The 23,875-nt window shown below is 47.1% G+C and overlaps 1 protein-coding gene across 1 annotated transcript in view; it reads right to left on the bottom strand.

The window, feature by feature from the left end:
- Ruvbl1 (RuvB like AAA ATPase 1) overlaps positions 1-13,454 on the bottom strand; it is a 37,919-nt gene extending 24,465 nt beyond the window's left edge. Inside the window, exons 1-3 of the mRNA XM_052720687.1 lie at positions 13,223-13,454; positions 11,054-11,140; positions 3,327-3,459 (exon numbers count right to left, since the gene is read on the bottom strand). Coding sequence (XP_052576647.1) covers positions 3,327-3,459; positions 11,054-11,140; positions 13,223-13,363 — 361 coding nt within the window. The 5' untranslated portion in view covers positions 13,364-13,454. The remainder of the gene's footprint in view (positions 1-3,326; positions 3,460-11,053; positions 11,141-13,222) is intronic.
- Positions 13,455-23,875: the final 10,421 nt, after the last annotated feature.

Raw genomic sequence — 23,875 nt, 5'->3', positions numbered from 1 at the left:
AGGAAAATGGACAAACAAATAAGAACAAACTAACTAGTTCTCAGGAAGATTTCCAGCACTGGAGAGCCCATGCACCACCTCTGCTGCTGTTCCAGACCACCATGGAAGTGCAAGGAATACACTACACCCAAAACCATGGGCTGAAATGACAAACACGCACACCAAGACAAAGCACATCAGCACAGCACACAGCACACCACAGAACACAGCACACAGCAGCACACAGCAGCACACATCAGCACACAGCAGCACACATCAGCACACAGCACACATCAGCACACAGCACACAGCACACATCAGCACACAGCACACCACAGAAAACAGCACACATCAGCACATCAGCACACACACAGCACACAACACACATACAGCACACAGCAGCACACATCAGCACACACAGCACCCATCAGCACACAGCACACATCAGCACACAGCACACAGCAGCACACAGCACCCATCAGCACACAGCACCCATCAGCACACAGCACCCATCAGCACACAGCACACAGCAGTACACAGCACACATCAGCACACAGCACACATCAGCACACAACAGCATACATCAGCACACAGCACACATCAGCACACAGCACACTGCAGCACACAGCACACATCAGCACACAGCACACCACAGCACACAGCACACATCAGCACACAGCACACAGCAGCACACCACAGCACACATCAGCACACAGCACACTGCAGCACACAGCACATATCAGCACACATCACACATCAGCACACAGCACACATCAGCACACAGCACACATCAGCACACATCAGCACACAGCAACACACATCAGCACACATCAGCACACAGCACACAGCACACATCAGCACACAACAGCATACATCAGCACACAGCACACATCAGCACACAGCACACTGCAGCACACAGCACACAGCAGCACACAGCACACATCAGCACACAGCACACAGCACACAGCAGCACACAGCAGCACACATCAGCACACAGCACACATCAGCACACAGCACACATCAGCACACAGCACACATCAGCACACAGCACACAACAGCATACATCAGCACACAGCACACATCAGCACACAGCACACAACAGCATACATCAGCACACAGCACACATCAGCACACAGCACACAGCACACAGCAGCACACAGCACACAGCACACAGCAGCACACAGCAGCACACAGCAGCACACCACAGCACACAGCACACATCAGCACACAGCACACTACAGCACACAGCACACGGCACGGCTCCACCTGGACAAGGAGCAAAGCCAAGCCCCTCGTTCCAGGATGCAAGAGGCAGACCAGGTTATGCCCATCAAAGATACAGACTCAGCTGCCATTCACCAAGGCTTCACCTAGCAGGGAGCAGATGGGAGACCAGGAGGAACTGGGACATGAAGGCGCTGGCTGTGCTCTACATGTGGGCTTAGGGACAACTGGATGAGCTTTGTTTCTCACAACTCACTCGTGTTTTCACTATGCTGCTTAAAGAAGGCAGCGGCAATTTCCGGGAACAAGTGTTTTGCAGGCTTTTGAAAGGCTCATTTTATTTATATGGCTATGTGTCTGTGTGTGTGTATACTCGCATAGTGCAGGTGTCCAAAGCCATGAGAAGGCACTGGATGCCCCAGAATTGGAGTGACAGGTGAATATGGGTGAGTGTTAGGAACCAAACTCAGGTCTTCCACAGAACAGTAAGTACTCCTAACACTGAGCCCTCTCCAGCCCCTACTCTGTAGTTTGTTTTTGTTTGCTTTTTTTTTTTTTTCCGAGACAGGGTTTCTCTGTGTAGCTTTGTAGTTTTTTAAACTGTAAACCACTGTCTCTGACTTAAAATGGGAGTCACCCAGGGGCTGGGATGTGGCTGAGTGAGTTCCATCCTAGTACCCCTTAAAAGACCTAAAAACGAAGCATCTCATAGTCTGGTGCACACAGTAAGATGAGGCAGCATCGCACAGCTTTCAGCTTCCATCTTCCTCAAGGTCACCTGCTTCTCTCATGCACTAGGAAACATCAGGAAGCATCCATGACATGCCAGGTCTGGGGCCACAAAGACCCACATCTCTCTGTGTATGCCCAGCAGACTCTGAACACTCCCACGATCCTCTCCATACTTATCATCATCTCAAACACACGCATAGAACTTGGAGTCATCACCTGCCCCATCTCTGTCCCCACAACGGAGCCTTTCATAAGCCCTAGGAACTGTCCCATAGACTTCTCTGAATCTAGTCACCCACCCATCCTGCACCACCTCCTGCTCAGACCCCAGTGGGTCTCCCTCTGCCATGGCCCAGTGAAGGGGAACTGCAGACGGAGCTGGACTAGAGCCCACAAGCACCTTACCCTTAACTGCTTTGGCTTGCACTCAGGGTAGTCCTGATCCTGGCCTGTGGAAGAACAGCAGACTATCTCAACCTCCGCTTTTCTACCTACCTCTAGTGATCCAATGTATTTCCTTAATATTTCTCTCATGAAAAAAACAAGATAAAAACTTAAAAATAAAAAATAAAAGATTACTGGGGGGGGGGGTGCTGGTGAGAAGGCTCAGTAGGTAAAGGGGATTTCTGTGCTAGCCGCAACCTGAAGTCAATCCTAGGAAGCCATGAAAAGGTAAGGAGAAAACCAACTCCATAAAGTTCTGACCGTCACTCACATAGCAAGTGTGCCTACACATACATCATGTACCCCTCCAATAATAATATTAAATACATTTTTTAAAAAGGAAAACATACTTTTAGCTGGGCAGTGGTGGCACATGCCTTCTCAGCACTCAGGAGGCAGAGGCAGGCGGATCTCTTGAGTTTGAGGCCAGCTTGGTCTACAGAGCGAGTTCCAGGACAGTCAGAGCTACATAGAGAAACCCTGTCTCGAACAACAAACAAACAAAAAAGTACTTTTCTGGGAGCTAGGGAGGTGACTCAGTGGGACAGAGTACTTGCTCTACGAGCATGAAGACCAGAGTCTAGACTCCAGCACCCATGTGGCTGGGCATGGTGGCACAAGCACCTGAAATGCCAGCACAGATCAAACCTGGAGCTTTGCATGAGCAAGCACACACTCTAAGCTATACTCTGATCCTGACTTACATCTATTTTTACCATGTGAAGAACCCAAGTGCCATAACTAGGGGCCACAATTGCTCCAGCTGCTGAAGCACTTTGTCAGAACACTAGGGTTTTGTCATTGACTTGCAACCGTGATGGCAATGGGCCAAAGGAGAAACAGCTACAAACCCTGACACATGGCATCTTTACAACCAAGAAGCTCTGGGCCCTGGAGGTGAAAGCCCCTTTCCCGCGCTCCCCACACTCCCCACACTCCCCACTCACCAATGGCCCTTCGGAAGTTCTCCATCAGCACCTCTGTCTTCTTAATCTCAGTCGAGTACACTTCACTACCCACCATCGGGCAGAAAGGGACTTTACTGCCCAGCTCCTGAGCAATAGCCAGAGCCAAGGCTGTCTGTAGAGGACAAGAACGGGAAGACACTTGTTTAGTGTAAGAAATGGTCATTCAGAGACACAGGTTGTTATTCACACAGCATCTGCTGGGAACAGCAAAGTCTCACCATCCATCCTCACCAGGCCTGTTTCTGTGTCAGAGGGTCTCTGCACACTCTGCCTATCATACACCCAGCCTCGAGCACCATCACACTTGGCAGGTCTCCCCCAGGAAAGCCTGACTGTAAGTGTTTCCCACAAACCTCACATCTAAGCCGATGCTATGTCTTCCCCACTCTACCGCAGAAGGACTGAGGACTAAACACACAGGCCAGGTGCCACAGGCTAGAAACAGGCACATCTGAACGGCAGCGGTGTCTCAGAACAGCTTCTCACCAGAAATAGCACCACCTTCCTGACTCTTGTCTCCCAGCCTCAAACAGCATCTGGCCTGTCTGTTCAGGCTACCGAAAGGCCCAAGACCACTTTCTGTTTGTACACATACAACAAACACCAACCTACCGGCCAGGAGAAATCAGCACTGAAGGAAGGTGTCACATAATGTCCACTGGATGTTAAGTGGCCCACAAGAGATGAAACATTAGACAGAGTTTTCTGACATGAGTTGGTCCTAACAAGTCACATTAGCATGCTCTGTGAAACACAAATGGCTGCTGGTAACCCAGCTACAGGGGGCAGAGGCTAAGCAAGGCCAGACACGGTAGAGATCTGGGCAAATATCAGGATGAAAGGCAAATGTCTGAGAGTGACTGAGAGCAGGAGATGCCATGGCCTTTAAAGCAACGACCTGAACAGAGAGAATATATGACCTGCCACAGGTGCCTCTCACTCCTTTCAATCCCTTTCAGTGACGGTTTCAAGATAGTAGAATCTGGCAGCAAATCAGCATACAGTAAAGTGGAGAAAGAAGTAGCCTGGGAGACAGAAAGTGGATAGTAGTGCTAACTGCCGCCACTCAGAGTAACCTTAACACTGAGCAAATCTAGCAGCCTCATCAGTCAAGTGAAAGGTTCAGGCACTAGGTTAGATCACAGGTAGCAAATATGTTGCCCATCAACTGGTTCTATGTGGTTCTCATCACCCTGCAACAGCAGCTGCCTCCCTACTCAGCCCCAAAGCATCTGGGAACACACCTGCCTCGCCTCAGCCCAAGCACACACCTGAGTCTGTGAGCCCAGAGCACCTGGAACACACCTGCCTCACCTCAGCCCAAGCACACGCCTGAGTCTGTGAGCCCAGAGCACCGGGAACACACCTGCCTCACCGCAGCCCAAGCACACGCCTGAGTCTGTGAGCCCAGAGCAGACAACAGTAACACTGATATTCTAGGAACAGGGGGAAGATGTCTGGACTGTGACAGGGTACAAAGAGAGGAATGCACTTTTGACATAGGACACCTGGGAGCCAGGGGCTGGCTGTGTTCATCTTCTACCTGCCTTTTCCAAGTAGTTCCACAGACCTCAATTCTCCACCCTCGGCTTTAGACTCCAGAGTGCCCTCAGGCAATTCACTGGCTCCCTCACCTCCTCTGGCCTACTTCTGAAGTGGCCATCTGCACACTTGATTGGACAGGGTAAATGCAGGAGAGGAGTGCTCTGCACGTTCCAGTTGCCTCTGGGTGAAGGGTCCTAGAAGGGAAGCACAGAACGTGCCGGCCTAGCCCTCCTAGCTACCACTGGAAATATCTCACTGACCTTCCACAGTAAGCTATCAACTTCATGCTCTAGTTTGTATTTGCCTGTTTTGGTTTGGGGTTTTGATTCTTGTTGGGTTTTGTTTTTTGGGTTTTTTTGTTTGTTTTTTTTGACAGGAAGAATATGGTAGCAAGTGACCATATAGCTGGCCTAACACTCACTATATAGCTCAGGCTGGCCTGGTACTCTTGCCTCAACTGCCTGAGTCCTGGGATTGCAGGCATGCATGCAGTCTTGGTTTGTATTTTACAGATTAAGACTCAAGGCCAAATGTAATACACTATATAAACAAACTGAAAGAATAAAACCACATGATCATCTCATTAGATGCTCAAAAAGCCTTTGACAAAATCCAAGACTCCTTCATGATAAAGGTCTTAGAGAGATCAGGAATACAAGGAACATTCCTAAACATAATAAAGGCAATTTACAGCAAGCCAATAGCCACCATCAAATTAAACAGAGAGAAACTCAAAAAAGCGATTCCACTAAAATCAGGAACAAGACAAGGCTGTCCACTCTCCCCATATTTATTCAATATAGTACTTGAAGTTCTAGCTAGAGCAGTAAGACAACAAAAGGAGATCAAGGGGATACAAACTGGAAAGGAAGAAGTCAAATTTTCACTATTTGCAGATGATATGATAGTATACATAAGTGATCCAAAAAAATTCTACCAGGGAACTCCTACAGCTGATAAACTCCTTCAGTAAAGTGGCAGGATACAAGATCAACTTAAAAAAGTCAGTAGCCCTCCTATATACAAATGATAATAGGGCTGAGAAAGAAGTCGGAGAAACATCACCCTTTACAATAGCCACAAACAATATCAAATACCTTGGGGTAAGACTCAAGGCCAGCCAGCACAGCGGGACACAGCACTGCCCACAGCCACACCCTTGTGTGTGCATGCCATGCCACTGACACCAAGAAGCTGCTGCTGAAAGAATGCTCAGCAGCTTTACTTCAATCTCATCTGAACTCTCCTTTCCTAAAGGCCAAGCACTAGTCCCACTGTCAACGGCGGCGTGAGGTCTTCTTAATGGGGCTGCACCAGTGCAGTAAGGATGCCCCTGCCTCTCCACACAGCAAGGCAGCCTCACCTTCAGGCATACTACAAATCTCTCCTCAGACAGCACATGCCATCAAACTCATCACATCAGCAAACTTGCAAAGTGAGGGGGCCAAGGGCTGAGTTCTTCACATTTCCTGGGAGGAAACTGGCCAAGTCTCACACAGGAATGAAGGACTCACATGCTAGCAGCACGGTGCCAGCTCCACAAAAAAACTCAGGGGTCCACAAAGCACTTGGACCTGCAAGAGCATAGACAACTTCTGTCATGCAGGTCTGTAGAGTCTGTAGCTCCTAACAACACACAACATTAGAACAGAAACCCCTGAATAGAAACAGGACCATGGAAAGGCAGAAAAGATGAGCCACCAGGGCTTCTACCTGGGTACAAGGCATGAACCTTGGTCCTATCCTACCTGCAAGTGGGGAAAAGTCACCTGGCACACTCACACACAACTGCACTGCTCTGTGACAATCCAGAAACATACAGAGCAGGGCCCCTCACTAACCTCTCAGCAAGCACACAGTCTGAGGGGAAGAAGGAAACTTTCTAGACTTGCCAAACCCACTCCACAAGCAAAATGAATTTAGAATAAAATTAAAAAGAGAGAAAGAGGGGTTGGAGAGATGGCTGTTCTTCTAGAGGTCCTGAGTTCAATTCCCAGCAACCACATGGTGGCTCACAACCATCAATAATGAGATCTAGTGCCCTCTTCTGGCGTGCAAGCAGACTACTGTATGCGTAATTAATAAAAGTTAAAAAAAAAAAGAGAGAGATTTTTCCTAAACAAGGCACAGAGCCACATTCTCCCCCTGTACCCCTCCCCAAAAGCCAGATTTTGAAGGAGCAAAAAGACTCATCTTTTGGGGGTTGGGGCCAGAGTCAGATAGGCACCATAGGACAGTCACTAAATCTTCAACAAAGCAATTGCTCTGGATGATTCAAAACTGTGGGTGTTGGGCTAGAAGATGGCTCAGGAGATACAGGCACTGCTGAGGAGTTTCACAAGCTGAGGTGGATCCCTGGAGTCCCCAGGATGGAAGAAGAAAACCAACTCCCACAAGTTATCCCCTGACCTCCACATGCACACCATGGCAGGCACGAACTACCCCCTCAAATTAAGTCAATGTGATTTTTTAAATGTCAGTATCATTAAGAGAAAACAAAGGAAAATGGTGGGGACAGTAACTCTTCTAAATGAAAGGAAGGTGAAGAGACACAGGGTTACTGCCTGGGTGTGGCCTCTGACTGCGGGCTGACCTTCTCTTTCCAATGCTGCTGAGGATGAAGCCCGGGTCCTTTGGTGAGCGTGCACCACTGAAACAGAATAATTCAGGGTAGTCTGAATTTATAATAAAAGTGAGAAACCGAAGAACCCTCTTTTCTACATGTCATCTGGTATGTGCATACATGTGTGTACATGTGTGTGTGTGGGGGGGTGCAGGTGCATATGTGTGTAAAGGCCAGAGATTGATCCTGGATATCATCCTCAATCACTCGCTACCCTTTTTTTTTTTTAATGTGTATACATGTGTATCTGAGTATAAGTTACATGTATTCACACATCCACAGAGGCCAGATGAGGGCATCCACCCCTTGGAGTCACAGTAAGGTGCCTAGTATGAGTGCTGGGAACCAAACTCAGGTTCTCTGAGAGGTCAGCAACTGTCTCCACCAATGAGTCTTCTCTCCAGGCCTCCACCTTAACTTCTGAGACAGGATCTCTCACTGAATCAGCCAGGCGGCCTTGGTCCTCTTGTCCCGCCTCCTCAGCCCTGGGATCAGAGGCAAGCACTACCACTCAGACCCTCACGCTTGTGTGGCAAGCGTGTCACCGGCTGAGCCCTCTCCCCAGCTATTACTAGTCATTTTCATTTCCTTTTCGTTGAAAAAGCAAACCAGAACAAAACAAAAATCAACTGTGTTATCTCTGAAAGCGTACTCCTACGAGCGCTGAGGCGCATGCATCCCAGCTACTTGAGAGGCCGAGGAAAGAACAGAAAATCAAGGCCAGCCTGGGCTATACAAGGAGTTTCTGACCATGCAGGGCAAGTCAGTGAGGCCCTTTCTCAACAGGGCTCAGTGGCAGAGCACTTGTTATGAAACACAAAGTCCTGGGCTTACCCCAGCAGCAGAGAAGCAAAGCACAAGAGTAAAGTAATGTGTTAACTGCCATGGACGTCCTACACCTTCCTCAAAAGGCTGTGCTCCTCAGACTCACTCCTGAGACCATTCTCTCCCTGCTCCTAATCCTTTTCAGTTAATTATGTGTAATTTATAAAAACTGCAAGAAACTAACACAAACTGCACATTAGCTAATGCTGCAGGAGGAGTCAAGTCAGAGGTAAGAGGAGGACACTGTGGAATATAGCAGGTTTTCAAATAGTTCAGAGATAAAGAAATGGCAAATGTCAAAAAATATAAGCATCTCTCCGGTGGAGGCCCAGACAAGCACACCATACTATTCTTTCAGCCCTACTCCATGCACTTGTCAACGTTAGCTCCACTGACATTGGAGACAGGACAGTTCCTTATTCTGAGGACTGTTACATTCCCTGGAAGATCTTCAGCTCAAGTTGTGACCAAAATTAATTAATAAATAATTTCAGAGGTTACCAAATGTCTTCAGGTTGAAAATCCATATTCCAACATTAACTTCACCTAACTAGATCCCAGAAAGAGAACAAAGAACATGGGCAAATGAAAGAGCTGAAAAGATGGAGGTTGAGGATATTCCAGAACAGACCAGAGACATAAAGATCAGCTATAATGATAAACATTTCTAAAAATGTTTAAGAAGCACAATTCACCCAGCCTGGTCTACAGAGCAAGCGAGTTCCAGAACAGCCAGGGCTACACACAGAGAAATCCTGCCTGGAAAAACCAAAAAATAAATTAAAAAAAATAAAAAGAAGCACAATTCACGTCAAGATGGAGAAATAAAAATCTACCTTGTGATGTACATAATGAAGCAATAAAGCCAAAGCCCCTCCAAAGCCCCCAGAAGGCAAACCAGAAACCCTCATGTCAGACTGCTAAACAGAACCGGCTGGAGACACAGCACCAAAGAGAACAACTGAGCACCGTGCCCAGCACGAGCACCTTTCAACACAAGGCCAAGGCCAGGCCTGACAGTCTGGCAGTTCATGCCTGTAATCCCAGCACTGAGAGGATGAGACAGAAGGACTGCCAGCCACAACAGCAGAGACATGCATTTTATCTTCAAGTTTGAGGCCAGCTTGGAGTCTTCTCCACTAACAAACCTACAGAAGGAACTTCCAGCCAGTGTACCTTAGGACAACAGCTGGATGGAGAGGGAAGGGGCATGCCACAAGACAACATGGTGAGCAGATGGCACACGCCGTGAACCAGCCGATGCTGCCTGTGTAGAGGCGGGTGAGCTCACACTGTGGCGGTTTCCACCTGTTTACCAACACAGCTTCCTCTCCAGTAAGACATCCATCTAAGACACACTCCCAAAGGGTGTCGGGGGGCATGCCTTTAATCCCAGCACTCACAAAGCAGGGGGTAGACCTCTGTGTTCAGGGCCAGCCTGGTCTATACACTGAGTTCTAGGACAGCCAGGGCTACACAGTGAGACCCAGTCTCAAAACAAACACACCATCTATTCAACAGTTATAACTTCAAAGTAAAAATTAGTTATTCCCTCACTACTGATTGAAGAACTGTGGGGAGGTGAGGTGCAGGAAGGTGTGTGACGTTGCGGAATATTTGTTTACATTGTATAAAGATGTGTCACTGTAAGTGGTTTAATGAAGAGCTGAATGGCCAATAGCTAGGCAAGAGGGTGAGGAGGGATTTCCCGGGAAAGAGAGAAGAGGAATCTAGGCACTCGGCTTATGAGGAGACACCAGAACATGGAAAGGAAAAAGGAGGTCCAAGATGGAAGAGAGGTTACACCATGTGATAGAACATAGAAATGGGTTGATTTAAGCTGTAAGAGCTAGTTAGGACAAGCCTAAGCTAAAGGCCAAGCTTTCATAATTAATAATAAGTCTCTGTGTTGTTATTTGTAAGCTGATAGCCCAAAAAAAAAAACCAACCTGACTACAGAAGGAAGAGGCTATGTTTTAATACACACAAGCCCAGGTGCCTGCTCTTTGTGGCTGCTGTGAAAAAAGGCCGAGGTTCAGACTAGAAACTCTGGTAACTTCCAAGTATCTTACCAGTCAGGCTTGGTGAAGTTCACCTATAATCCTGGCACTTGGGGTAAAGACAGGAGGATCAGCAGTTCAAGGCCAGCCTGGGCTACATAGTGAGTCTGAGGCCAGGCTGGGCTACATGAGAGATCCTGTTTCAAGGTCAGCAAGATGGCTCAAAGGGTAAAAGCACTTGCCCCACGAGCTTGACAACCAGAGTTTGATTCCCAGACCCCACAACAGAGGACAGAACTAACGCCTGAAAGATGTCCTCTGACCTCTACACACGTCCTATGTAACATGCACACACAATGGGTAGAGTGAGCACCTTCAAAACAGATGTCACTCTGGAGATTTTTATGATACTCAGATCAACAGAAAAATATTTCTTAACAAGGCAAAGGAGACTTGAAAGAGACAAAAGGAACATTCGAGAGACAATATGACCCTCTGAGGATTTCACTCTCTGCTGGAGGTAGGCCAGGGTAATTTTAATTTTAGAACACAGATTTTATATACTAAGTTGTATTACTGCACATTGGTTTTTAAAACATTCATATAACCAGTCTAGCTAGACAGAGACTAGTTAAGACATGAATTCAATTGGGCTTAAACATCAATACCATTCTCTTGGGTAGCTTAAAAAAAGAGGGAAAATGAATGATTACCTTGCCAGTTCCAGGAGGCCCTGCCAACAAGACAGCTCTTCCAGCCATTTTCTTGCTTTTGATTAATTCTACTATGACGCCACATGCCTGCACACAATGGAAAGAAACAATCAGTCAATATTAAAATGCCTCCTGGTGGAAACAATTCAGTGCTCAGTCCACAGCTCACATACTCTTTCAACACTGAGTGTCAGCAGCTGCCACAACGCAGCTGTGGAGTGCAGTGGAGCAGTGGAGCAGTGGAGGCAGCCAAGCCATGTGCTCCAGCTACGGAGAGAAAAGGGTGATGAGAATGCGTGGCTACGGGGAGCTGAGGGCCTTTCTCATAACACTGTAACATTTGAAGCCCTGGGCAGAAATCGACATTACAGGTAAAAACTGAAAACTCAAGAGTATCCACAGCAGAAGCTTGTCAGGACTACAGCAGGCTGTAGAAGCTAAAGTATGGCGAAGAGAATGGGAAACGGAGACTGAAGCAGCAAGGATCAGCACAGACCTGGAACTTAAAGTTCAAAGGCAACAGGGATGTGAATTCCAGGCCAGTTTGGCTACAGCAACACTATCTAAACAAAAAAGGCATGCTATGAATCCATCCAATAAAAGAACCGGAAAGGGTGGTGAGATGGCTGGGGGGGGGGGGGCGGGGGGTGTAAAAAGCACTTGTAGTGCAAGCCTGAAGAGTTGAGTTCAATCCCTGGATCCATCCCCCCCGCCGTGGAAGGAGAGAACCTCTGGCCTTCACCAGGGCACTGCAGCAGTCATATGACCACACCGCACGTGCACGCACCATGTGCACTTGAGCACGCACCCACAAGTTAACAAATGAAACTTAAAGAAATACCATCTAACATTAAAAGACTAGGAAGGGACTTTAGAAGATCACCTAGTCTTGCTTTTCAAATGAAGATACTGAGTACCGGGGAAACTGCTGGTGTGGTCGGTCATACAAGAATCCGGTGCAGAGGCAGGTCTAGGGTAGAGTGTGAAGTCACATACACTCTAGTATATGCTGGCTCTTCTTTCACGTGCCAGCTGAGTGCCCTTAGACTTATTTTACCTACAACCTCTGTGAATCATGATTACTCATTCGAAAGCAAGTGTTCAAAATAACTTTTTGGGCACACAAGAAAGGGCTTAGGGGTAAAGTGTGCTGACATCTGCAGTTTGCTCTGAAATGTGACAAAGCATCGCTGTAGGATGGTAACTGTAGAATTTAGGCACACTAGTTTCTACTGTGCAAACATTTCAGCTTTTTGTATGCCTAGAAAGCATCATACCAAAGTGAGGGTTATTAGACAGAAATGAAATAAACAACGGGCTCAAAGTCATCTGATAAACAAAGCATTCAACTACCATGACTTGCTTATAAGAAAAGGTGCAAGTGAGCCGGGTGGTGGTGGTGGTGGTGCATGCCTTTAATCCCAGCACTCGGGAGGCAGAGGCAGGCGGATCCCTGTGAGTTCAAGGCCAGCCTGGTCTACCAAGTGAGTTCCAGGATAAGCTCCAAAGCTATAGAGAGAAACCCTGTCTCCAAAAAAAAAAAAAAAAAAAAAAAAAAAAAAAAAAAAAAAAGGTGCAAGTCTCCCCTGCCACCTTCTGTTTGCAAGAGAAGCTGAGAAAGCATTCTTCACCAAATGTAAAGATCAAGTTTTTGTAACTACTGAGCCTCTGTAGAAACCAGAGTGGAGAGGGCTGAGGAAATGGGAAGAATAGTGATTTGGGGTGAAGAATGGGGGGGGGGGAAATATCAGCTTTATTACTGCTGAACTGACAGGTGGGAAGGTGGCCTGCCTTCTTCCATCTCCTATTTCTTCGTGTGCAAAACAGAAAAGATCAAAACACCTGGCATGACTGCCAAAGATTTTAGGTAGACTGAACTGGAATTAATAAATAATGCTTAGATGGGGAATAGGCCAGACTGTTCTTCCCCATCACTCTACTTCCCAGGTCAGCTCCCAGGCCCAAAGAAACTGCAACAACTCTGAAAACTTAGGTAATTCTATACCTAATCCCACAGCCTCCCACTGTGTTTCCGGTGAGACCTAACTTGCGTGCCCTGACCTGCAAAGGATGCAATCTTTGCTTGCTAATGTGATCCCCGCTTCTCCTACTGATCTTGGTAGATCAGGCTCCGGCTACACATGCCCCGCGCACAGGCCCCACGCCCACCTCTCTCGCGTTCTCCTGGCCCACGAGCCCTGAAGCCGCCTGCTTGGCCAGGCCGCTCTCGTCCAGCCCCAGCCCCTTCACGTGGCTGTGGGAGGCGATGCGCTGCGTCTTCGTGGTGCTCTTCACTTCCTCAATCTTCATTTTGACGAGCGTCTGGAGACACAACTGGCGTGAAGAGGTAGGAACTGCGGCAAGCCCGGTGCCCGGGTTACCACGCGGCCGTTACTAGGCCGCTCTCTGGGACCCGCCCTTATTAGCGCGCCATTGGTAGAAGAGAGAACGCTTCGGTTTCTATTGGCTACAAGTTACGCCCGTCGCTGGCTGCGGGTGAGTTCCGCCCACTAACTTCCGTTTGTGTCACAGGTTGGATTCCCCCAGGGCAGGCATTTCCTCCCTTGGCTATCTTAGATGGGGAACAGCTAAATACTTTAAAGCACTTTTAATGTCAGTGGCAGTTTTTTGTTTGCTTGTTTTTATAAACGCCACTTTTAATGTTTATTATTTTTCTTTAGACTAAAATGTCTGTGCCAGGGTGACTCACTGACAACTGTTAGACTTTCCCGGGTGTCTGGCTGCCCTGAGAGAACTTTAAACAAAGCAGCTGCCCAAACTTCCCCCAAGCCAATCGGAGTAGACACCCCAAGGATGCTCTGAGGAAGCTGATCAGCCATCCACTTTCACTTTTGCCAGAATAAAATAGATCCAGAAAGCACTATTCCAGCCAGGGCTTTTTCAAACAATTTATGCCATTATTTTGGTCATCACATACCTAATGAACTCTTTTTTTTTCAAAGATGGTTTTAATGTAGCCTTGGTTGGCCTAGAGCTCAGAGACCCACCTGCTTCTGCCTCCTGAGTGCTAGGATTAAAGGTGTTGCCACCATGCTCTTATCAGCCATTTTCACCAGACTGGAGTGGGTACAGTTCTCCAGGTAGTCCAGAAAAAAAAAAAAAAAAAAAAGCCTATGATTGGTGAAAAGATGGTCCTTCATTTGAATTAGCAACCGTTACTGGTGCAAATATGGTAGTTCGGTTTCATGAACCACTGTGCCATAGCGTAAATTTAATCTTTCATTTGCATGAAGGGCTGTCCTAAGGACAGCAAACACTCTTCTTTACCCTTCTCTACAGCATTCTGGCTATCGAAGCAGGTGTCCCTCACTTTTCAACTCGCCTAGGAGACACCTTCCTGTGCTGCAATGTGCAACATATTGCAAAAATAGGCCCACTATAAGACTTCTCTTGCCAGGCAGTGGTGGTGGTGCTCACCTTTAATCCCAGCACTCGGGAGGCAGAGCCAGGCAGATCTCTGTGAGTTCGAGGCCCGCCTGGTCTACAGAGCGAGATCCAGGACAGGCTCCAAAAAGCTACCCAGAGAAACCCTGTCTTGAAGCAAACAAACAAGACTTCTCTTGAGTGGTCTTTCCACCTCTATTAATAGTATTGTGGGCTGAGCTGGTACTATGAAGAAGACAAGACAAGGGGCTGTGGCAGTGAAGACGGTGATGAAAAGGCAGCTGGAGAGTTCCAGAATAAAGGAGCAGAAATGACAAGTGACAGGCATCAGAGCAACCAAAGGCAGAGGTTGGTAGGCAAGTTCTCAGGAGCTCCAAGTCTTTTTATTATTTTATGTGTGGGGGTGTTCTCTCTGCATATGTGAATGTACATCACACACATTCGGTGCCTGAGGAGGTCAGAAGAAGGCGTCAAATCCCATGGAACTGAAGGTACAGATGGTTGCGAGCCACCATATGAGTGCTGGGAATTGAATTTGGGTCTTCTGGAAGAGCAGCCGGTGCTCTTCACTGCTGACCCATCTCTCCAGCCCAGGGAGCTTCAAGTCTTAAGGGTCAAACTTTATAACATCAGACACTGTAGGAGTTGAGGGTCCCAGCACTTGACCATTCAGAAGCTATAATACTAGCAGACATTGCTTGCGGCTAGAAGCTGTGTATAACAATAGTTGCTATGTACAGAGGCCACGGGTAGTTAAAGCGAAGAGCAATAAGTTGCCAACCTGAGGACCTGAAGCTGCAAGCCTCTGGCTTCTAAAGCCTGGAACAAGGGGCCCCTGGCTCTCAGAGCTGAAGCTGCAACCTCTGGCTTTGCCAGTCCAGCCCCTGGGCCATGGCACTCAAGAGTTCGGGACTGCCAGCACAGAAGAACTTCCCACCTCCCCAGGATTTCTGTCTGAGCAGAGTAGAAGAAGGACTCAGCCATCTTACTGGTTATGTCAGGGTCACTTCCCAGCACCAGAAAACAAAAAACTGTAGGCTAAAGAAATTCATCGAGCGGCCCAAGAACACACAACAAATAAGCAGCCCTGGAACTCCGAGGGAAGACTTAAAGCTTGAAATCCTGTGTCATATTTAGCCCATCCCACAGCTCAGGTGAGACAATAAGCCAGAGAATATGTCCTCTCAGCTTCCATAGTGATCTTGTTTACCTTCATAATTGGACTTCCATCCATTCAACAAGTAATTATTAGCACCTGTATAAATAGACACTATTGTGCACTGAGATACAGGCAGGAAATGGCCTTGATGAGCCTACAAGGAGTTGGAAAACGTGCAACAAATGTGCTGGGACAAATTCCCTAGTCTAGTGGCATGCCAACCCAAGGTAGGCACCTGGAGTAGCCTGCAGAGCCCAGGAAGGTGTCGGTAAGGTGATGGTGCCTGTGTGAAATCCTGACTGACAGCTGTAACTCCCTCAGAAGTAAATGATACAGCAGCATCTTACAGGTGAGTAAACTGAGGAAGGTAAGCCTTGACCGGAGTGTGTGGACAGGGAGGCCAGAGAGATGGCTCAACAGTTAAGAGCACTGGCTACTCTTGCAGAGTACCCAGGTTCAGTTCCCAACGCTCATAGATGCCTGTAATTCCAGCTCCAGGGATCCAACACTGTCCTGGATAGTTTATTGTCAACTTGACACAAGTTAAGAGTTACTTGGGAAGAGGGAACCTCAACTGAGAAGTTGCCTTGTAGTGATATATTGTGCACTCCAATAAAACTTATCTGGGGATCAGAGGACAGAGTCAGCCACCAGATTAGACATAGAGGCCAGACAGTAATGGCACACACCCTTAATTGTATCACTCGGGAGGCAGAGACCCGTCTGGATCTTTGTGAGTTCAAGGCCACACTGGGAACAAAGCCAGGTGTGGTGGTACACACCTTTAATCCCAACACTTGAGATCTCATGCCTTTGCTAACAAGTATTTGGGAAGCACACACTAATCCCAGCACTAGGAAGGAAGGAAGATGGCAGGGCACAGAAAGGTATATAAGGTGTAGTAAACAGGAAGTCTTGCTCTTTAGACTGAGGATTTTGTAGAAGTAAGAATTACTGGCTGGTTTGTTCTGTTTCTCTGATCTTTCAGCTTTCACCCCAATATCTGGCTCTGGGTTTTCTATTAATAAGACCTTTTAAGATTCGTGTTACATTGCCTCTTTAAGACTTGCCTATAAGCAAGTCTATAGTGCATTTTCTTAATTGATGGTTGATATGGGAGGGCCCAGCCTATTGTGCTACCCCTTTGGCATGTGATCCTGGAATATGTATGAAAGCAGGCCAGGCAAGCCTTCAAGAGCAAGCCAGTAAGCAGCTTCCTCTATGGCCTCTGCTTCAGTTCCTGCCTCCAAGGTTTTGTCCTGCTTGAGTTCCTACTCTGACTTCCTTCAATGATGGACTGTGATGTGAAACTATAAGCTGAAATAAGTCTTTTCTCCCCAAGTTGCTTTTATCGTAGTGTTTTTATCACAACAATAGAAACCCTAACTAGGACAAACACCCTCTTCTGAGCTCTTTGAGCTTTTCAGGTACCAGAAACAAATGTGGTACATATGTATACATGTAGGCAAAATACTCATACACATACAATTAAATAAATCTAAAAGAAAAAAATTAATTGCATGTGTATCTGTGTTTGCCTGCTTATCTGAATGTGCACTAAGTGTGTGCAGGTACCCTTAGATGCCAGAAGAGGGCACTGGAACCCCTGGACTTAGGTTGTGAGCCACCTGGTGTGGGCAGTGTTAACTAAACCTAGAGCTTCTATGAGAACTGCAAATGCTCTTAGCCACTGAACCATATCTCCAGCCCAAAATTTGATACACTTTCAAATAGTGAAATCAGGCATAAAATTTCCCCGATGACAATGGAATGAAACTTGAAATAAAAAATTGAATAAATGGAAAATTCACTAAGATGTAGAAATATTAAGACTTTTTTCTTTTTTCTTGGCATTTTGAGATGGGGATTTCTGCTAGCCTTGAATTCCCTTTGCAGCAGAGGCTTTTCCTCACACCTCTGGTCTTCCCACCTTGCTCCCCAAGTGCTGGAATCACAGATGTGCACCACCATACGGGCAACAATGTATTCCTAGACAATTAACATGGCAAAGAGCAGATCACAGGGGATACAGAAAGCACCCCAAAGCCAGGCACAGGGGTGTGCACCTAAGATCCCAGCACCTGGGAAGTGGAAACAGGAAGACCCCAAATTCAAGGCCAGATGTGCTGCATAGCAGGAAGAAGATGATGATGAATTCTGACTTCTGTTACAGTTTGGATGGACCTTGAAGCCTGCTAAGTAAAACAAGCTGAGGGATGGGGGGTTGGCTCAGTGGCAGAGTACTTGCCTAGCATGCATGAGGCCTTGAGTTCAATCCTCAAGTACTGCAAAAAACACCACACACACACACAACACACACACACACACACACACACACACACACACACACACACACACACACACACACACTCATAAAACAAGAGGCAAATCACTACCACCATGTATTGACAGTGGATTTTTTTCTAGTTTTTGTTTTTATTTTTAGTTGTTTGTTTGTGTGTGTGCCATGTGAATGCGGGTGCTTGTGGAAGCCAGAGGAAGAGTTGAACCCACTAGAGCTGGATGATGTGGTGGGCTCAGGTCCACTAGAAGAGCAGCAGTAAGCACTCCTAACAGTTGAGCTAGCTCTCCCTCTGACAATGGATTTTTAAATATTCACAAAAGCACAGTCAACAAATGAGAGGGTTAAGATGTTAGACTGTGTTAAATTAAAGACTGTGCATCGAAGAACAATATGAAATCACTGAAAAGACAATGGGGTGGCTGTAGAGGGGAGATGACTAGGCAGTTAAGAGCACTTGCTGCTCTTGCAGAGGACCAGGTTCAATTCTTAGTATCCACATAGTGGTTCACAACTATGTCTTTAACTATAGTTCCAGGGGAACCCCACACTCTCTTTCGGTTTCCTCAGGCACTATGCACACTTGGGGTACACAGACACACATGTAGGCAAAACTTTACTCATACACATAAAACAACCATCTTTAAAACATGTGAAGGACTTGGTATTTCTCCAAAAAGACACATAGTCAGCAGGAGGAGAGGCGCCACACATTATCACTGGCTCATTGAAGCTCAGAACCGCAGTGACACACTTCCCCACACTCAGATGGCTAGAATTAACAAAAGGGAAAATAACAATTGTGCAAAGATGTGGAGAGATCGAAACCCTCGTGTGACACACCTGGGGATTTATACTAGAGTTGTGAAAATCAGCTTTTCCAAAAGTTAAAAACAGATTGACAGAAATCTAGGAAGTCGGCTTCTACTTTTAATGTATTTTTATTGCATTGGTTGAGCGTTCGTGCGTGTGTGCGTGCGTGCATGCATGCATGCGTGCGTGCATGCGTGTGTGGTCATCAGAGGATGACTTTTGGGAGTCAGGCCTCTCCTTCCACCATGTGGGCTCCAGGGATTACACTCAGGTTGTCAGGCATGGTGGCTGGTGCCTTTACCCATTGCAGTCTTGCCAGCCCAATTTTTGTGTTTTTTTTTGTTTTGTATTGTTTTGTTTGAGTCATTCTCATACTGTAGCCCAGGCTGGTCTGGAACTTCACTGTGTAGTCTTAACTGGCTTCCAGTTTTAGTCACTTGAGAGCTGGGATTGCAGGGGAGTGTCAACCAGACCCAGCTTTTCAGGCTCCCTGGCCCCTTGTATTTTTGTTTGTTGGTTTGTTTGTTTCTCTTTGGAGACAGAGTCTCGCTCTGCAGCCCTGGCTGACCTGGAACACACAGAGATCTGCCAGCCTCTGCCTCTGGAATTCTGGGATTAAAGGTCTGAGCTATCACACTCAGGCTATCATCATATTTGATGAGGCCGCTTGTATCCTAGTATATCCTTACCGAGGAACAGTGGAGCGTGATAATGGGTTGTATCAGAGTCCAGGCTGGGTCATGGAGCTAGAGCTAAAGACTGGCTTCCCAGAGACCTTGAGGAAAGGAGGCAAGGAGCCTCTTAGGCCAGCCAAGGACTGGATGCTGACCCTTACAGACTGAGTGGGCTCAGGGAACACTGTCCTATCTATTCCACAGGAAGATATAATGGGAGCTAGTGGCACGGTCTGAACTGGTGTGGGACCAGCTTTTGCCATAGCATTTGATCTTTTGCCCTGTGACTCAAGGTGGTACTAGCAGATTATGTCCAGGACTTGGCATATCGGCTAGCTAATCTGGAGGCTTGGGTGACTACCTCCCCTGGGGTTAGTATGGGACAAACTGAGGCAAACACATGGTTAATACAATCAAGGCAGCAGAGACCCTCTGAGAAAAGGCACATTTCCATTTCATTCCTAAAAGAATCTTTAAAGCCCAAACTCAAATCAAAGAGCACAGTATAATAACTTCCTGTGGGCAAATTTATAATTAATCCTGGATTAATTGGCCTTAATGAAGTTGAATTAATTACTGGCTGTTTGTAAAGAACTTTGAACTACCTGAGTACAAAACAGCATTAAAAAGGCAGAAAGGAGCCGGCATCACATTAATATGAAGAATGAATCCGAGTAATCGCAGCTCTGCAGGCTGGTTCCCGCCAGTGATTTTGTCAGGACTGCACTCAGCCTGTGCCACGGTCCCAGGTCTAAGGAGGCTGCTGCAGAGGCGGCTGCCTTCCCAGCTGGAGTGTCAGAGTGCATCCACACCAGCCACAGCTACAGTCTATCTGACCATGCCGGGCCCAGAAGTGTTTTCAGGGGAACCTGGACTGCCCCTCCCCACAGTGAGTGGGGAGAACACATAATGGATGATGAATCAAAGAATAAACTCCAAAGTATGTTAAGGGGCTAGGGCATATATAGCTCACTGGTAGAGCAATAAGGCCCCGGGTTTGATCCGGGGCACCTCAAAAAATCATGTTAAAGGACGATACATGCAAAAGACAGACTAGAGAATGGGAGAGGGGCGGAGGGGACAGGCGTATTTGAAGTACGCTGTCCAGGGCACCACTCACTGAAGGAGTGGCAGTTGAACTTGAAGGAGGTGAGGAGAACCCTGAGGAATTCTGGGAAAACGTTCCAGGATGAATTGGCCTCATAGGTCTGAGGAGTAATCCTGCCAGTAGAAAAGAGTAAGGCTGTGAGGAGCAGGGGCAGATGCCAAGGGGCTAGAATAGTGACTCTAGTAAATTAAGGAGCTGATACACACTTATCGGAAGGGCTAAAATTAAAACAAAGCCGAGCACTTCTCAATGATGCCCAATGGAAGTGTCCTGCCAATCAACCGAAGCCACACAGCGCTGCTGGGAGTATAAAGCAGAACAGTCCCTTAGAAGACAGCCCAGCAGGTTCATCATGTGTCTTAGTTACGGTCATCACTGCTGTGGTGAAACACCATGACCGAAGCAACTTGGAGAGGAAAGGGTTTATTAGATTTACACTTCCACATCACTGTTCATTATGAAGGAAGTCAGGACAGGAACTCAAACAGGAAGCTGGAGGCAGAGGCCATGGAGGGGTGCTGTTTACTGGCTTGCTCCTCCTGGATTGTTCAGCCTGCTTTCTTGTAGAATCCAGGACCACCAGTCCAGGAGTGGCACCACCGAGAATGGACTGGGCCCTCCGCCATCAATCACCAATTAAGAAAGTGCTCTACAGGCTGGCCTACAGCTGATCTTATGGAGGCATTTTCTCAATTGATGCTCCCTCCTCTGATGACTCTAGCTCTGTCAAGTTGACGTAAACTGTCCAGTACATCATATGACCCAGAAGTCCCTCTCCTCAGCGTTTAACATAGTGAGACTTGCCGGGCTGTGGTTGTCTACCTCATGCTGCTCTTTACAGAATGCTCTGAGGAGGGGAAGCTTGGAGGAACCGGACACGAGGCACAGGGCTGTCAGGAGCTACAGGTGAGGGCAGGTTTGATCCCAGGAATTTGTGGGAGGGCTATGGGCCCATTTTTGTGTCTTGATCATGGTAATAGGTTCTGGATTCTCTGAGTGAATCAGATTGAATGGTTTAAGAGCAATGACTTGGCGGCGGAGGTCCAGAGACGTAGCTGGATTACATGGGTAACATTAATGGGATTGCTGGGTGGATGTTGGGTACGAAGAGACCCGTAAGGACTGGAAAGGTGGGGTTCTTACCAAATGCATGAGGAGAGGGGAAGCCAGTGGAGTGAGGTGGAGAGTGTGGTTAGGAGTCCCACTTTTGTTTGTTCTGAGACGTCTCACCTTGTAGCCCCAGCTATTCTAGAAATCACTATATTAGAGCAGACTGGCCTCAAACTCATGATCTTCCTGCCTCTGCCTCCAGAGTGCTTTGATTACAGGCCTGTCAGGAATCAACTTTAGGTGTTGGGTGTCTGGGAGCAAGTTCTCATGTAGCTCACAGGGCTGGTCTTGAACTTGCTTTGTAGCTTGAACTCTTGAACTTCCTTTCTCTCTTTCTCCCAAGTACCGGGCTTATAGGTATGTGTCAAGATATATGATTGGAATTTGATTCTTGACAAGTCTACTTGATTGTGACTACCACTGGACTGCAGAGACATCTGGGTGCCACCATGCCTGGTTTATGTGGTGCCAGGGATACAATCCAGGTTCCATACATCCTAGGCAAACACTCTACCAATTGACCTATGTCCCTGCCCCTAGAATTCTTTTAGGAAAAAGCATATAGGGTGGTACAATGAAGTCCTCCAGATCCATCATCCAACTCAACAATAATCAACCCACAGCCACTACACAGTCCTCTTCTTTTAGGTTTCTTGTTTGGGTAGCTTTTAATTCTCCTAATTTCAAACATACCATAATGGGTGCTAGAGAGATGACTCCATGGTTAAGAGCACTGGCTACTCTCACAGAGGGTATTGCTATGGAGCCTGCTATGAGGCAGGAGCTGGTTCAGTTCCAAGGACCCCCATGGTGGCTCACAACTTTCTATAAGTCCAGTTCCAGGAGATATAATGCCCTCTTCTGACCTCTGAAGGCACTGCACACATGGTACACTTAACACACATTACAGACAAAACATTCATACGTGTAAAGTAAAAATAATGTAAAACCCCAAATGCAGCATAGTGACTTTTAAAGTACATTTGATGTCTTTACAGTATTTTTCTAGCATATACAAAGCAGACAGAAATATGCTACTAGAACGTGTCTTTTTGTAAAGACCTCTTTCCTTGGGGGCAAAGGGAACAGGATGGGACCTGCAAAGCTCCCAGACTCACTGTCTTAAAGCACCATTCAAAAGCTGATGGCGTCCCAGGCACATCAACTAAGATGGAGGGGGGACTAAGTGGAGGGGAGGGAGGGGAGACTGCAGTTGGGATGTAATATATGAAAAGATGATGATGATGATGATGATGGTGATGATAAGCAGTGTGGATGAGAACCCCAGACATCACACTGAACAGATTTTTTTAAAGGGGCACAAAATGACTAATACCATATATTTCCTTTTCTGAGGTCCCTCCAGTCATCAACTCATAATGAACAAAAATAGAATGCTGGCTTCTTGGACCTGGACCTGGAGGAGGATGGATACCTTTTGTTTAAGGGGCTTAGAGCTCTGGAAATGAAGGGTGGGGTGGTTACACCTCAATGAGAATGTGAGCAATGTCACTGAGCCATGTGTTCTGAGATGATTAAGCTACTAAATGTTAAGTATAAATTACCCAATAAAAAATGATTTTGTTGAAAAAAAAAAAAAAGCTGATGGTGACAGTTTGCTGGCCTGCAGGAGGGACACTTTGCTGATGCCACAACATACACATCTTAGTGTGCTGGGATCCTGTTTTCTGGGAGTCCCCTGGCCTTGGCCTTTGAGTAGCCCTCTGGAGTGTCCTCCCTTGGCATTCTGGAAGGCCACACTGTTATGCTAACAGCACACTTTGAAAGACATCTTCAGGGTTAGTTTAGCAAGCAGCTTCTCCTTCCCAACCTCACACCTGCTGCTTCTGTCCCTGATGATCCCTCTGTCCTTTTATCAGTGTCCCCCAATCCTGTGCATGGGTGGCTTTCTCACTGTCCCTTTGCTGGCTCCAGTGCCTTTTCTGTAATGAGCACCGGGGCCTCAACCACACCATCTGTGGTGGTTTGAATGAGGATGGTCCCCATGGGCTTATAGGTTTGAATGTTTGGTCACCAGGGAGTGTCACTATTTGAAAGGAATAAGATGTCTGGCCTTGTTGGAGAAAGTGTGTCACTGGGGGTGAACTTTGAGATTTCAAGAGCCCATGCCAAGCCCAGAGTCTCTCTTCCTGCTGCCTGTGGATCTGGATGTAAATTTCTCAGTTACTCCTCCAGCACCATGTCTGCCTGCATGCCACCATGCTCCCCAGCATGATGATAATGGACTAAA

This window comes from Peromyscus californicus, unplaced genomic scaffold (assembly GCF_007827085.1).
Source record: "Peromyscus californicus insignis strain IS unplaced genomic scaffold, ASM782708v3 Scaffold_6__1_contigs__length_162567912, whole genome shotgun sequence".
NCBI classification, from domain to species: Eukaryota; Metazoa; Chordata; class Mammalia; order Rodentia; family Cricetidae; genus Peromyscus; species Peromyscus californicus.
Note: the sequence above shows the minus strand (reverse complement) of the source record. Positions and strands in the feature narration are given on the sequence as shown.